Source organism: Amblyomma americanum, chromosome 7 (assembly GCF_052857255.1).
Source record: "Amblyomma americanum isolate KBUSLIRL-KWMA chromosome 7, ASM5285725v1, whole genome shotgun sequence".
In the NCBI taxonomy this organism is placed as follows: Eukaryota; Metazoa; Arthropoda; class Arachnida; order Ixodida; family Ixodidae; genus Amblyomma; species Amblyomma americanum.
Window position 1 is genome coordinate 129701361 of NC_135503.1, and position 16909 is coordinate 129718269.

Sequence of the window (16909 nt, forward strand, 5' to 3'; positions counted from 1 at the left end):
ACTTTCTTTTCAGCCAACACCCCTTTTTGGCCTGCGCCCCCACCATTTTCACTGGGAGCCGCGTCATTTACTGTGCCAGGACATAATTTAGCAACGCCCTCTGATTTATTCTGATTAATATCTGGATTTGACGGATCACGGGCCTCTGGTATACTTCCAATTATGGTATCGTGCAGTAGTGTCACCATGCACTTTACCAGGGCCGTGCCAGCGAAATAGGGGGAAGCGATATAGACTTCTGCTTCGGGAACTTCCAGACTACTGCCATCAACCAGGAACACCGTAGATCTCTAGCCCGTGAGAGCAAAGTCAGGAATTAGGGCCCATCGCACAGCCACCGTTGCTCCCCGAGTCCCGGAGAACACGTACGGGTAGGCCTTGGAGCTCCCCCTCTAGGACAGGCATGTGTTGTGCGTCTGCAGGCTTTTTCCGGACAAGATCGACCCCTACCTTATCCTCAGCTAGTTCAAGCCTACCTGCTGTTGTGGACACCGTTTTAGGCGCAACACGCTCTGGCTGAACACTACAGGACGATTGCTTCTGGTTTTTATGCTTTCTTGACCAGCACGGACCCAACGTCCGACGGCTGCCACCTCCATGCTTGAATGACACGATTTCCGCTGCGCTGTCTCCAATCTCACCTTGGCTTTCTGACACATCACTCCGCGCTCCTCGTGCCCGCCACGCTCTTCGGCGCCGTTGCCTCGCACACGCCATTCGCACGCGCAAGCGCACACGCGAAACGCTGGGCTGGCACGAACAGCGCTCCGCTATCCGGCGCACCACTGTCGAAAATCGCCCGACGATTGCGTGGGCACATCACAACAGCACACGTCCCTGCAAAACAACAGCTTACCACCCACAAGCGAAATGACTCCCCGAACGGCTCAACAAGACTATCGCCGACATTTCTATGTAGGTCGATGCAGACCACCGGAACTGGGACGCCATGCTCCTACACGTCACATTTGCGTATAATACTGCTGTACAAGAAACGACGCGCTTCACTCCTTTTCGTTTAGTGCATGGTCGCAAAGCTACAACCTTTCTGGATGCAGTGCTGCTTCCGGCTATTACCAACCACCTCGTCTGTTATGGGTGCTGCCCAATTCGTTAGTCGCGCCGAGGCAGCCCACCAGGTCGCTCGACAGCGCATCCGGTACCAGCAAGCTCACTATGCTCGCCGCTACAACCTCCGCCACATCTCTGTGGCGCAGGTTGTATTTTGGTGTCTTACCAACCTGGCGAACAATTCTGGATCTGGAGCCCACTCCGCATGCGAGGGCGCTCCGAAAAGCTTCTGCACCGATATTTTGGCCCCTAAGAGGTGCTATGTCAACTAATTGAGATGAACTACGAAGTTCTCCCCTAACGAACTCTAAAGTTGAACGAACTCTGAACGAACCCAACTAACTCTGAACCCTGAACGAACTCTAGACGGCCGAACTCTGAAGTCGTTCACGTCGCCCGGATGAAGCCGTACCACTCCCGCTAGCGCTTCAGGCGTGTCTCTACCAGACGCGAGACACCGGCGACGTCCCTTCTCTTCTTGCTTTCCATTGCTACGGCACCGAGTCGCTGCTCTTCAGGGAGGGGGAATAATGCCACAGTACGAACCCTTGCAGTGGCGCCGTACCGCGGGCGAACTGTTTTACCTGGCGCTTGGCAGGCCTTGAGCATTTTATGGGCTAGCGTTTTGCCTTCTTGCTAGAGCTCCCTGTTGTCTGGCACGTCCCAGCACGTCTGAGTAAACCTGTTTCTCGCACGTCCACCGTTTGTCCGTGAGAGTATCTCAATAAAAATATATAAATTGTGCACAACAATGAAAGAAGGATTTAGTGCAATTTCCAATTCATTAACTTATGCTGACTAGGAATCTATAGACATAACATTGAAGAACTTTTGTGCAAAAAGTCCTCCACTAGCTTAGCAAACTAATCTACTGTTGAAGTGCGTGAGAAAATATCGCCACCGTATGGAAGACGTTGAAATAACGAGCGTTAGCTGTTTGGTAGCGCCATCTATCATCCATGCGATGTATTGCCACGTGATTACGCTACTTTCATACACCCCACGGGGTGCGGGCGCCTACCGCCTACTCGGATATTTTTGACCAATTTGGGCCGAAAAAGTTTTTCGACTCTTTGGAGGGCCATTTTTCTTTACCTCAAGGCGGTAGGTGCCCGGTCGCCATGAGGTATAAAATTGTGAGCTGCCGAGTGCTGATGTCGTGGCCACCATGTTAAGCCTATCCGTAACTAAATATTAACCTAATTAGGCAATCCTGGTGTCTAACGTGTTGTACTCATCGAGCCCATTAAGAGTATGCCATTAGCTAGATCGTGACGCTGTCGGTTTATTAATTGCAAGCAATTAAATATAACCCTAGCCATAAATAAATATTAGCTTCATTAGATTATTTTGGTGTCGTACGCGTTCTACTCACCTAGATGATCACAAATATCTAATTAGTTTTATGGTGGCCTCAATAATTACTGAGTTATGAGCGAGTAAATGTAGTGAAGTGACTAGTTAATTATGACGTCACAAAATTAGTGTTGTTACCAATAAATCAATAATTAGATATACTAATGACGTCACCAATCACCAATTGGGTGGCTATATTGATTTGCTATGGGGGCCACCCTCTTGAATTCCTCGGAATTGGGAAAATTTCACGCCGAGGTAAGGTGGTAGTAGACGCTAAGAAATCGAGAAACGTGATGAATAAGAGCTAACGCTCTTAAAAGATCGTTGCAAGCAGTTGCAATCCCTAACGGCAAGCAGAAAAAAACGAGTGTTTAAAACAGTCGGAATGACAAGAAAATGCATTTAAAGTCAGAGAATGTTTATCGCATGTGAGACTTGTATCTGCGTTGCTGATGTATGTTGATGTATCTGTTTGAAAGTGGTGATGCACGAGTTGGTACAAAAATTTTAGAGGGGCTAGTACGGCGAATTTTTCCAGGCTCAACCTACCAGCTTTCTTAAGTAGGGGAGTTGGCGAGTTTTTCATAATATATTGGTTAAAAATGTATGATTGCCTTCCTTTGTATCCATTCTAGTTTGTCATGTTTTGGTTGGTCGCTGGGAGCCACACGACATTTGCATATTTTAGTGTTTGTCGTATGAAGGCATTTAAGGTAGCATTTTAGCTTCGGGTGGTGCAACTCGGTGAGGGCGTGTAAGGAAGGAGAAGCAACTTTGGTGTAGCAGCTGATGTGATGTTATTTCTGTGGGAGTCTCATCTGAAGTAGAGCGTGAGTATGAAGCCAAGGTGTTTGTGTTCACTGAGTGGGGTTAGTAGAGTACTTTTTATGCTGTAAGGAGAATGCAGGCTGTTTTTTTTTTCGGGAGAAGAAAACGCGGCTGTTAACATTTGGTATCGTTTGATACACTGTACACGACTTTGACACAGTTGCTAGTGCGCTGTTTAGGGCGACATTATCTTCAAAGCTATTAATTTTGCGGTAAAGGATGCAGTCATCTGCGAAAAGCCTGATATTTGCATAAACATTTTTTGGAAGGTCATTAATAATAATATTGGCGCCAACTCATAACCTTGGGGTACACCAGAAGTAACAGGTACTAAGTGTGAGTTGTGGTTATTGGTTTGCAGAAGCTGATGCCGATTTGTTAGATAATTCTGAATACAGTTCTGAACATTAATTTCTTGATTAGTTGTTCATGAGAAACGCAATCAAAAGCTTTATAGAAATCTAAGAAGATGCGGTCGATTTGCTTCTGGTCGTTAATGCTAAGGGAAACGTCACGTATCAGCTCTAGTAGTCGGTGAGACAGTTGCACTGATTATGCAGGAGGAACCCCAGAGCCCATGCAGGAGTTGTGAGACGAGTTCGTTTTGTGAACAATGTTATGAAAGCAATCAAAGAAAAGGAAAAATAAAGAAAAAACAGAACTTTCAGAACAATAGGGTGACGCAGTAGCACTTATACGTACATCAAATGTCCTGTTTTAGTGTTCTACAAAACCCATTGGAGTTATCCATGCTTGTAATGTGTTGCCTTAGCGCGTGTCAGTTCTGATTCGTAGCAGATATGTAAATGAATAAGCACCATAATTAGTTCTAGTGCTCGAGACCATTGGAGCAGCTGTAGATGAGCGAGAAGAGTAAGCAATGCGACGTTACATAAATGTTACTGTAGGGCAAATTGCTTTCTTCTTCAGCATTTTAAATACTAAATTGGTAACGCAGTACTGGATGCTTTTATCGACGTTTAGAATAATAAGTCGCTGGAAGGTGAAATGAACAGAATAGTGTTTGCGCAAAAGTGGTATTAGACGCAAAAAAGTATTCTGGGCAACATGTAATGAATCTAATGTAACGATATGTTACGTTGTACACAGCATGCGCATAAATGGTAATGGAATGTACAAAAGTGTTGGAAAGCATCACTAATGTTTTATCAGGAAAATAAGTGGTAATCAATCAAAATATGGGCGCATTTCTGTATAGCTTTGAACAGACTGCTTACCGATCAAAACTTCGAGGAATCTTGTTTCATTACCTCTTTGCATAGGGGTGCTATTCAGAAAAAAGTAAGTTTTTGAGAGACGGTAGCTTTAACACATTAAAAATTATGAGGCTATTTTGAAACTTGTTCAGTGTTAGCTCATTAACATGTACCCATAAAAAGTGTGTTACCTGTGTTCTTTGAGCTAGGTTGCCAATAATACCATCTTCCGCAGTTATGAATGGGTTGGTGTCATCGGCGTTAGAGTAGTCCTGTGCAAGGCATGATGTTAAGTCGTTAACAATTGTTAGTTATAGAAATAGGCCTAATATTTATTTTTGGGGAAACTCAATACTAGTTTTCCTTTTTTCCAAGGCTCTGCTGCAAACGTACTAAATTTTGTCTTAAGATGCGAACTTGCACTGCAATTTATACTGGCGTGCTTTGGTTTATGGGGCTAAACGTCCTAAAGCTACTCAGGCTATGAGGGACACCGTAGTGAAGGGCTCCGGAAATTTCGACCACCCGCAGTTCTTTAACGTGCACTGACATCGCACAGTACACGGGCCTCTAGAATTTCGCCTCCAACGAAATTCGACTGGCGCGGCCGTGATCGAACCCGCGTCTTTCGGGTCAGCAGCAGAGCATCATAACCACTGAGCCGCCGACAGTGTTCAATATGTCATAAAACAAACAGCCTTTTGGCCTGGGGGCCTTCAGGCTTGAGTTGAAAATGAAGGATTTGAATGCTTCGATATTCTCGATGTAAACCTTACAAATATCCCTGACATTTGCGTCAACATCAGTAATTTAGACGGGGTTTGCGATAATGACGTCATCGCTGGAAACGTTTTTCAAAAAGCAGTAGCGAAATCATTAACAACAAAATTAAGTGGTATAGAAGGGCTAGCTTTGATGGAATTAACGCCGAATTATCTCTTTTTGCAGAGCAGTTTTTTGTCCCCTGCAGTTGAAGATAAATGGATTGCGTTAAAAAAAATGTTTGCATAGAGTTCTTTAGGGTACCCTGGAGGGAAGGCTGGCGGCTTTTCACTTCATCCGCCATGGACGCCTGAGGCATGCTGGGAAGCCAGCAAATTGGATTGAGATCTAGTGGCTTGTTGACTGTGCTACAGACTGGATTTTTTTGTTGGTTGTTCGGTTTCGCTTTCACTACTGTAGTTTTCACTGATGTTTTGTGAGCTATGTGGTTGTGTACTGCAGCCACTGGCGCAATTCATTTCAAATCCCGAAGATCCGATGGCGCTTGACTCGAAGTGAGATGAGCACAGTGCCTGGGTACTGCTTGGCCTGTTTGCCCCCTGATTGGGAGCCATTTATGCAGGATTCTGGGTTTTGCTCACCGGGAACCTGTGCTTCCTGTGCACTGAAATGTGAAAGAAGGGAATAAGCACTTTTTACGTGAACTGACAACGCAGCGGTCCGCTGATGTGACCACTCTGCAGATTTCTCGCAGGAGTCTCGCAGACACGTTAAAAGCGGAAATAAGCACTTCGACAAGCGCAACTTATGATAACCGTACTCGTCGAGGATTGCTTTTGACTCATTGCGAAGACTGGCAGTGGCCGCGCATTTCATGCAGGAACGACTTCCACTTCATCCATTAATTCACGCAAATACCCCCATGTTGCACTTGTCAGCATGAACACGGCCATCACTTACTTGCGGTAGGAGAGGTTTTCGCTTCCTAATTCATGTTGTTCATGGTCAAATGTGTAAGCGCAGCGCCAGGACATGCCCAGAGCCGGCACTTAATGCTTGAAAACGAGTTTCTCATAAAAAAGCCGAGGATCGGGCAAGTTTCTCACGGCGCGAACTTAGCCTATGAACGGACCAACGTTGTACGGACATAGGACGCGTCCCGCGATACCAGACCACACCAATGAAACATTTCTATTTTTCACAGTATGAAAACAGGAGCTTCTAAAGCGGTGTATTTTAAGCGCTAACATTTTTTTTTGATAGAATATGGGCTGTGAAAATTGTGTTTCTTAAACGCAAGAATTATTTCCCACGGTTAGCTACATTTGGTGGCATGAAGAGAATGCTTTCTCTATAACCATGATCAAAATCGGTTATCGTTCGCTTTTCCGCTCATTCATTGCAATGTACAGTAAGCATATTTTATTACAGGACATAATGATTGCAAAACAAAGCTTTCTTGCAACATATAATTTGCGAAAATTTGTATTTGTGCAGTCGTAGTCATGTTTTAGGGCCGAGCAAAATGCGCTTTGATGTCTTCCCGGCAATCCCGCGGTGGATTACGTGCTCTTTCGTAGCTCCTTCCGAAACTCGCATAGACGGCGGCGCCAGCTCTCCCTCTAGGTAATATTCAGAAACTCAGTGACGTTGGCTAACTTTGTTAGCAAGTATACACCGACCATAACAATTAGGGGTAACAGTTCTACACAGCGGTTCAACCAGACACCTTCGGCGCTTACAAAAAAAAAAGGGATTGCATAGGAAAACCGGTCAATTCAATCTGTTAGCATCATTGAAAAAATACAAACAGTGCGACAACAAATATCAGCCTTTACTTAAACTCATTGGCCGTCACTTTTCAATCACGACCTGTCGTCTATGCTAACAACACTTGCAAAATTTGCCAAGTAATAAACCTAAACTGTCACCTTGAGGCAACGCTTACTGATCCCACAGACATTACTGCTTTTTGGGTAAAAGTGTGCACAGATATTAACCAACGCCTTCTCCTCTGTATTTACCCGCGAGGACGTCGCTTCATACCCAGAAAAAGGTACTCTTTCTACTGTCACCATGCCACTGATAATTGTTAGCGAGGCCGGTGTCATGTCACCAGTTAACAATCGTAAGCTATCACGTTGGTTTTAACAACGTCTTCCTTAAAAGTATATCGCAAAGCATTTCGGGAATCTTATGCGCTCTTTTTCACTGTTATAGTCATGATGCCTAGTTCGTATCCTAAGGATTGGAAGACATCCAAGATCATAGCAGTATCTAAATATGGCGTTCGCTCAACGTTACTTAACTACCGGCACATTTCGTTAACTAGTACATTATATTTTGATCTATCAGAACATGTCATACATTCTACAATCATAACATGCTTAGAAGACCACAACGTAATCTTCAAGTAGGACCTTTCATGGATTGATGCTGGCAACAAAGTCGACACTATGGTTATTGATTTTTTGAAAGCTTTTCACCGCCGTCCTCACCACAGGCAAGTAATCAAACTAAAATATCTTAAGGTTAATTCAAGCAGAACTCATTGCATGAATAAAATATTTCTTGTCATATTTTAACCATTTCATAAATATCAATAACTACAACTCTTCTTATATTCCAGTTACATCCGGCGTTCGAAAAGGCAGCGTGATTGGTCCTTTGCTTTTCCAGTCTATATTAATGCTTTGCCTAATTGAAGGCCATACCGAGCAAGACAGTTCGCCAATTATTGTGTGATTTATCCTTAAATTATTACTAGTACGTAACAGTGAATCCCTACAAATCGTGCTGCGCGTTTTATTTCTTTAAAAAATCAAGCCGAATTGGATCACGCTCGTCTATCCCACTTGCATAAACTTTATTCTCACGGTAGTTTTCACAACGGCCTCTTTCAGTCATCCTCTGTAATTATCTCTCGCCGAGATCGCCCTTACAAAGCCAAACGCCCAGTGCGTCACTCTGTTCAATACGCACAATTATTTACACCCAGAACCGCATTTGACGATAATACCCGGCCATCTGACATTGCTAATGAAGCTCATCCCAATAATTTTTGTGATGTACTTTTTGTTACTTTTGTTCTGTATTCCTACAATACTTCTGACGTCCATTATGATTTTGCTTTCCAGTGTTTTTTTTTTGTGTGGCTTTTAGTGTTCTGAATCCAATGAGTCTGAATTTTCGCAATTTCTTCTATTTTTATGCAGTTTTAGTTTTGGTCTGACTTTGATCTTGGTTTACACATTGGTGTCTGCGTATGTTGCCGCGTTTTCAAGTTTGTTGCACTGTAATAAATTTTTAATATAGCATGTTTCGTGTGCCCCCGCCCCCCCCACCCCCTTTATGTAATACCCTTTAGGGGCCTTTAGAGGTATTCGAATAAATAAATATGGCGCTCTTCGTCCAACAAAGCTTGTCTATAGTACAGCGTTCGTCCCTTACTACGTCCGTGTTCGTGTTTTTGCGCTGCTACGTCTTTCTTAAATGTGCACCAACAAGCCCATCTGCAAGTAACTCTGTGGTTTTGCCTGGCTTCAACATTATTCAATATCATGCATGCGGGTATTTTTTGTGCGCTCCGCTATTCTAACGTTTTTATTGTTAGATTTATTTCATACTTAGCTTTTTCGGAACAAGGCATGCGTGGCTGGAATTAGACCTTAACATGGATAAAAAAAAAAGAGACTGTAGCGAGCCGCGATGTCGCTCAGTGAATATTTGCGCATTAAGGAATCGTATAATTTACTAAAAAAGCGCATGATAGCTGGCGGATGGCAGCTGGCGCTGCAGCGGACGCAGCCCTTAGGAACACGCATACCAAGTCATTTTTTAACTCCTTGTTACTACGCGCATAATTATCGCAACTAAAATGACACGTTATCCAAAGTAATTTGCACACAAATCATACTCCTTGTGGTACTTATATTTCTGCTCTTCGTGCTTTACAGGCTGGTAAGAATTACCCCAGGAAGACAATGCAGTTAAGTTCAGGACCAACAAATTGTAGAAATGTTGTTGACATATAGATTATGAAGTAGTGTTACGAAAGATGCTGGCAGCCAATGACCCCAAAGTTAACAGCTCGCTGTCATTGTAGTGGCGCGCTTGATCAAAAAATAGTATCTTCTATAAACTGGCTTCCTATCGTAGCGTTACCCTCTGTTTTACGACTAACATATTCCCGTAATCTTATAGAGTATTGCGGCAGCTCTCTTCGTCGTCAGCTGTGATATAGCGGCGGAAAAATTCGTTGATTTTCACAGCCATCTTCAGGCGACTGTAGCTGCCGTAGCGGCTCTTCCCGACGCAGTTGTTTGCGTAGTCATCATGGTCCACATCGTACACCGCAATTCCATAGTCCAGATTCGTGTAGTTCCTCTTCTCATGACAGAGCTAAAAATAAAAGACGAAAGCTATGTCTTAGCCGCACCTGAGTGTCAGTCAGACATTCGTTCCAGATGAACACAAATTACGGCAAAACACACCGCGCTCACGCGGTCCTTCCACATTTGCTGACATCACCCGAACATGTTGAATTTTTCTCCCACGTAAGGCGCAGTGTATACTCTGATGTCCAAGCAATGAAAATATATGACGCCTAAAGAATCATGTATAGAAACACGTGAAGGCAGACATATGAAGGCACTCATTTTTTAAACGAATGGCTGTGTGCTTTAAGGTAGCTCTATTACGGCTCCGGCAAGGGAGTGAGTGAATAGCCTTTAAGAAATGGAGCTGACACGAAGACGTAGTTCTCGGAGAGGGGAATAGGGACAAGAAGCCTACAGTTGACGGTCAATAAATGCCTCGTGCGCAAATTGCCAGATGTACAGCGGCATGGGTCGCAGCCGAGAACCGTTAAACGGTCAGTGCATGCATGAAGTGTGCTGACCAGTCTCTTGAGATGTATTTTCCTTATGCCGTGGTAACCACGGCTGTCTCAGTGCATGTGCCCACCGTTTAGGTGGGTGTCCATTTTACAGTTGGCACACGTATGCACTTGAGTTTGCTTGATTTGCAAGCATGAGTGCTTGAAAGTGCCTAAAATGACCTGGATTTTTACACTACGACTTCACTTCGCAGGAATAATTCAAAAGTAGTTAAATAATCCAATGTTGGTAGGTGGAGTTCGTTTGCCCTAAGGGAGCAATTGCTGATTGGTATTCCCCCGAACTTTCTTCTTTCTAGCCGTATATGTGCTCCTCAGTGGACGCTAATGAGTAACTCCTTTCTTATAACATATATACTCCACATTGGCGGATACTGTAAACCAGGGGTCTCAAACACGCGGCGCGCCGGCTCTCCAAGATTCATCTTTTATTCTGAAAGCTCGTGCCAGCTTCACGAGTCAGCTTCACCACCAGACTTGTTTTCAACTACGACCAGCCAAAATTTTGCGTCCGCAGAGAGCACTGATCCTTTGTGGACAGGAAAAAAGGCAGGAGTCCCTTCATTCAAGTTACCTTCACACGGACGTCGGCTGCCTTCAAGAGCGCACAACGAGCGAGATGCCCGGCAACCCTCTCTATTTTTCATTCCTTCTCACCTCTAAACTGAACAACGAGCCCACTCTACTAGACGCCTCCTTCGCTTTACTGCGTAGCCTTCGCTGCAGAGCCACAGGAAGCTGTCTGGGAATGGACAATTTCCACACCACAGTGGAAATCTCCGGTGTGGAAATTGAAAGACAGTAATTTCCTTCCCCTTTATTCCTGACTCTCAGTGACTAATGTTCGGGCTATACGAGGCGAAAGTATTGAGCTGGGAATAAAAGGCACGAATGATGCACTACCCAGTAGGGACTGCGCAGGTAATTCAAAATTGACCCATTGCCCATCTCTCGGGGCTATCCAGCAAAAATGCGGTTTTGTTCATTCGATGAAATCGCATTCCAAAGACGAGACGGGCAACGACAGGCGTCTAATGAATGATCCGCAGACGCTGAAGGCACACCTCGGATTACACACAAAGCATTCCTATGTGAATAGGCGGGAAGAACTGCGAAGTTTTTGCTAGAATACGGGGGGGGGGGGGGGGGGGATAGGCTCCAAATGCCAGGAAAATCAAGGTGAGAAAGGCAGAAAGTATGAAACGCTGCACGTTTAGCTGGTGGAGATAAATATCTACTAGATTTACCAATTAGAGCTCATGGAATTCCAGGGGAGTGTTAAGGCGCGCAGAATGAAGACAGAATTAAGCTGACCACAACCTTTGCGTTTTTCCTACAGCGCTTTCAGTGAGCCCCATTATTCGCAGTGCCACGCCAGCGATCCTGCAAAGGCACGCAGTTTGGGTTGAGGAGTGGCCCTCTTATCCAGTAGCACTTGTTGCATGCCTCATGGGCCCCTTGCCGCTTGCAGACTTTGAAATCCACATACCACATACTACAGCCGCATTTTTGGGGAATGTTTTTCCTGTTTTCCTCACCCTTTGTGACATTTTTTGGGAAGCTATAATAAGCACGTCACCGTACCTAATGGCGTTCGGCGATCGCCTGCTCTAAGGTGCGTTTCACTTCCGCCACATCTATTTAAATACTTTCCACAGCCCTTGTCGCAGCAAGAATATAGGCTTTTTACAGTGAAAGTTTAGGTTTGAAATGTCACGGAAACTTCAGTCCTGCATATCAATGCCCGGTCGGCATCTAACAAGGAGGATAGCTTACTTTCTAAATCAGTTTTAGTTTATATTTGATTACATACTTATGTCTGAAACATAGTATCCCAATTACAGCAAAATAGTAAATATTGGCTATAGCCGCTTTTTTAAAATCGGTCTACTAGACGGGGAGGTGGCGTCTAAATCTACTCTAAGCTTAGTTTAAGATTTGGATTACACCCTGATTTCAGCATTGCAACTGATGAACATGATATTGCCACCTGGCGTAATTGCAAAGATATTGCTTCCGTTTCCGCCCCACTCCAAAAAGAAATATAAAGGCGGTTGTGAAGAAAGTTGATGGCCTATTGGAATATGCAAACACAAACAACTTTCGTTTAATTGGCGGGGGCGACTTTAACATCAACGTCTTATCAGATAATAACCATGCAAATTACCTTAGCATTAGGACTCAAGCTTCTGGCTTCATAAACCTCCTCACATCGCCTACCAGTGCTTAAGTTTCAGACTGCTATGCCTTGGACCTCTTCATTGCATCTAACCAAAGCATTGCTGCCAGTGCTGGCACTATTACAAGTGACATCAGTGGTCACTGTCCTGTTTTTACGACCTTTACGAAAAACATGAACTTAAGCCAAAAACTCAAAGAATCATTCAGTTTTCAACACACCTCCAGCACAGCACTGTAGTTGTTTAAAAACAATATTAGCACATGTGACTGGAGCCCTGTGTTGATTGAAACTGCTGTTGACGAAGCCTACTCCAAGTTCATAGAAATATTTAGACGAGTTTATACTGCACATTTCTCATTTAGTACACTAGGGCATTCAGTCTTACTTTCATACTTTACTTTAAGTTTATTTGCACACACACACAATGGAAACCTTAAGCTGATTAAATGCTTAGAAATGAGCTAAATGCTACGCTTAGGCAAGCAAGAAAAGGTTATTACGAACATCTTTTGTATTCAACATAGGCCAAAAACGACCGGACATTATTTAGAGAGAGGTAGAAGCAAAGGTGAATCGTTTCCAGAAACCCTGACAGTCGCTTTACTAGTGTCTCAAATCATGGCAACTACAGCCCGACATTTTTAAACACTGTGAATACCAATACCCCTGAAAGCATTTTCATGCGCCAGAGAGACGAAACTAATGTACAGAGATAATTTCTGTGCCTAAAAAGCAGCAAGGCCCTAGATTTTGTCAACACTCAAATAAGGCTAATAAAGTACGTAACTGAACTTGTTAGTCCCGTACTGTGTTATATATTTGACCTTACAATGGAATCGGGTATCTTTCCTGACGGTATCAAGTGGGCAAGACTGTAACCTTTAAAGGTGGAAACAGAAACAAAGTAACTAATTATCGACCGATTTTTGTATTTCCTGCTTTATAAAAATGACTACAAAGATCATTTACCTACGCCTAATAAAATTTCTGGCTAAAGCTATGGTCACTGATTGTGTAGGGTGACTGATTTTCAGTTTGGTTTCAGAAAAGGCAGATCCTCTGAACGGGGCTGCTTGCTATAAAAGAAAATATACTACAGAACATCGTAAAAGGAAAATACACGCTGGGTTTTTTGTTGATTTCAGCAAAGCTTGTGACTGTCTCGACCATAGCATACCTCTAAAAAACCCACATCATATGGCATCCGCGGGAAACCTCATGCCTACTTGACTCGTATCTCAGCAATAGAGGCCACAGTGTATCTGCATAAATAACAAGCAGTCATTCTTAGTACCAATATTTTGTGGGGTACCTCAAGGAAGTGCATTAGGTCCAGTTTTGTTCAATTTGTACATAAATGACCCAATTGTTATTGACAGCAGTGTTCAGTTAATCAAATGTGTGCTTATTTCTGGTTATGATCCTAATAACGTTTTTTATATTGTAAAGATGTACTTGAAAAATTGTTTGTCTAGTCCCAGTCAAAATGCATAAAAATGAACACACAGAAAACGAAAGCTATTTTGTTTCGAGCACGAAATAAGAAATTCATCCTGAAAAAGTGCTTAGTGCTTCGTAATAAAATATTGACCTTGTGGAAACCCACATAACACTTGGTATTTTTCTTCCCATTTGAGTTGGGACACTCGTGTAAATTTTGTTGCAAAATGATTTTTTCAAAGATTGGAGATGCACCTCGTTGTCGTACTGTCCTGCCCCAAAACGTTAAACTTCAATCATACAACGCATTATTTGAGCCACATATAAGCTAGTGCAGTTTAGTGTGGGCAAGCACCACAACAGCGAATATTTATAAAATATTAGTTGTTGACAAAGGCACAGTCGATCACACTTGTCCAGAGCGCTCGAGCGGTGCCGTCCGGTGGAAATGTAGCGAAACTGTAAAGCAGACATTGCCTTTTACTGATAATACTTGCACTGGAGAGCAGCCTATTTAGACATGTGAACCGCACAGGCACCAGCGCCTTACGCCAAGAAGAGCGGCTGCGATAGGATTTAGCTTAATTTGCTCCGCACCACACCGCTCTAGCGCAGTAGAGCAGTGTGATTTACTCTGTATATTCGCTTTCTAGTCAATACTGATCGTCAGTTTACGACAAGACATCTCTGTGTAGAATACAATATTGTTATCTTTGACCATAATTATGAACATCACTTGTTGCATTCTTTCTATTTTTCTCAGCATGACTGTCAAAGCTTGCTTCGTTACATGGCAATGTTGCTGACTAAAGCTACACGTTCTTTAACTCGCGTTTCTCAACCCTGGTTCGTCCTATACTTTCGTAATCAGTGCAAACTGCAATCACTGAGACAGAACCTACCGCGGCCTTACTAAATAAACTCAAGCAGGTAATCTTTAACTCACCAAAACAGTTACGATTACACTTTTCAGAATTATAAAATATAAACTATTCATGGCCGCGATAAAATTTCTAGCATGTCTCTACTTCCTGATACCTTTTTCTACATAGTATTGCATTTATTTTGTTTCCCACGCTGCAACCAATGTCTGCTGCTACCTTGTAAAAAACTCTAGGGCGTACTGAAGCTGCTGCCTGCAACTTTTAGCACTGGAGGCCGTCCATTGCCCCTTGTAAATAAACAACTAAATTGAATTGAAAGGCTCCAATGAAACAAAAAGTTGAAGATGAAAAAACGGTGTTTTCAATCTTGGCGGGAACATTCATATTTTTTCACTGAGTCGTGGGACAAAGTGACGTGTTTAATCGGTCGTCAGACTATCTGTGCCGAAGGAGTACAAAGTGCGACGCTACTTCATGTCCTGTTATCATGACAAGTACGGTGCATTAACTGGAAAGATGCGTGACGACAAAGTGGATCAACTGAAGGCGTCGCTCGGAAGGAGTCAATAATTTTTCCAAAAGCCTACCAAAACAGCGAAAGAAATTGTGCGAGCTAGCTTGATTATTTCCCATCTAATTGCTAAATCTGCAAAACCTTTCACCGACGAATTATTTGCGAACTACTGCTTGCTTGAATCCGCAGGCGCTATCTGCCCCAACATGAAAAGGAATTCCAAAAGACAAGCCTTTAACATAATACTGTTTCGAAGAGAATTACTGAGGCCACGAGATTGAAAACGCCTCAATGAACCAATGTCGGGGCTTCTAAGCCTTTTCTTTCGCCATTAACGAAAGTACTGACATTACAGGTAACTTCCAGTGTGCCATCTTCATTAGGGGCATAGAAAAAAAGTGGATGATGGCTTAGCTCCGTTAGGCAAAGATATACGTAGCGTAAGCGCGGCTACATCTGGTTCGGAAGAGTTAATATATGAAAGGCGCGCATTCACTACATGCCCCTTTATTCACGGTTGAACCTTGAGCTGTCGTGGTGGAGTTCGGAGGTGATGCCGATGTTTCCGAGTGTTTGTCAAGGGTGGAGCCTTTGATGGCCAATGTGATTTTAATCAATCCTTGTCAGATACAAACTTTTCGTCTGCCGGTCGGCGTGAACATATCCTGCACCTGCACGCAGGCTTGAATCTTGCTCCCTGTGCTCCGCGCCTCCGACCCGTCCGCTCGCTGTGGGTCCTGATTCCAGCACTAATTTGCGACTACTGCTCAAAGAGATCTTTCATCGGGCATCAGATTATTAGTTTCAAAAGCAAAAAAAAAAACGTAACGAATCTCACATCGAAGCGACCTCATGCTCTTGCAGCGCAAGCGGCGTCGTTAAAAAGCTTCCGACGCAGAGCCTTGCGCGGCGGCTTCCCAAAATAAAGCGAATGGTCTTTCCCCTCTGGTAAAACTCACTTCGACGGTCACTGTAATGCAAATAACGTAATGTATGCTTACAGTGAAAGCAGAGCGGAAGCGAGCCGCCATTCCTTACGCGGTTGGTGTGAGCGAAACATTGGCAAGAATCTTCAGTGACTTTGATGTTCAAATCTGCCACGTGCCTACAAACAAGCTCAGACAGCAACTTGTGCGAGTGAAAGGCAAGCTTGTACGCACTAGATGCCCCGGGGTTGTATACAAGATTCCTTGTCAGGATTGAGACGCAGCCAACATTGGCGAAACTGGGGATTACAGGAGACGGCTCAGGGAGCGTAAAAATGACGTTGCTAAGGGGCGCACCGAGGAAAACGCCTTGGCAGATCACCAAATGTGCATCGGTCACATTATCGCCTGGGACGCAGGCAGTCTCATATCCACCGAAAAATCATTATCATCCCGCCTACACCTAGGGTCATTGCATATCTAATCAACTACGCATGCACTTAACAGGACAGTTGGGCCCATGCCTGCAGCATACGCATGCTCATTACAGCGGCCTTCACTCATATAAACACGGCCGTTCCGTTTTTTGTTTTCATATGTGAACAAGGGATCCGGAATGGTCCCGAAACGTAATTTGTTTTTACCCTCTTGTTCTTCCTTTTGTTGGCGAGTGTTAGGTTTCTCATAATGGCATTTGTATAACCGTCATGCATTACTAATTAGGGTGGACCTGATATTGTCGTTATCTTAATAATGTACATTCGGAATTGTAACGGCCCATAACCTGAGTGGTGATGAACACCATGTACAACTGTCACTCTGCTAGGTAATGTGATTGCCAGGGACGAATTGACTATCGTTCAAAAGC

At 43.8% G+C, this 16909-nt stretch overlaps 1 protein-coding gene across 1 annotated transcript in view; it reads right to left on the reverse strand.

The window, feature by feature from the left end:
• Window positions 1–9352: 9352 nt before the first annotated feature.
• Window positions 9353–16909, reverse strand: part of LOC144098051 (uncharacterized) — a 61257-nt gene continuing 53700 nt past the window's right edge. The window contains exon 9 of the mRNA XM_077630613.1: window positions 9353–9599. Within this exon, the coding sequence (XP_077486739.1) occupies window positions 9396–9599 (204 nt within the window). The 3' untranslated portion in view covers window positions 9353–9395. The remainder of the gene's footprint in view (window positions 9600–16909) is intronic.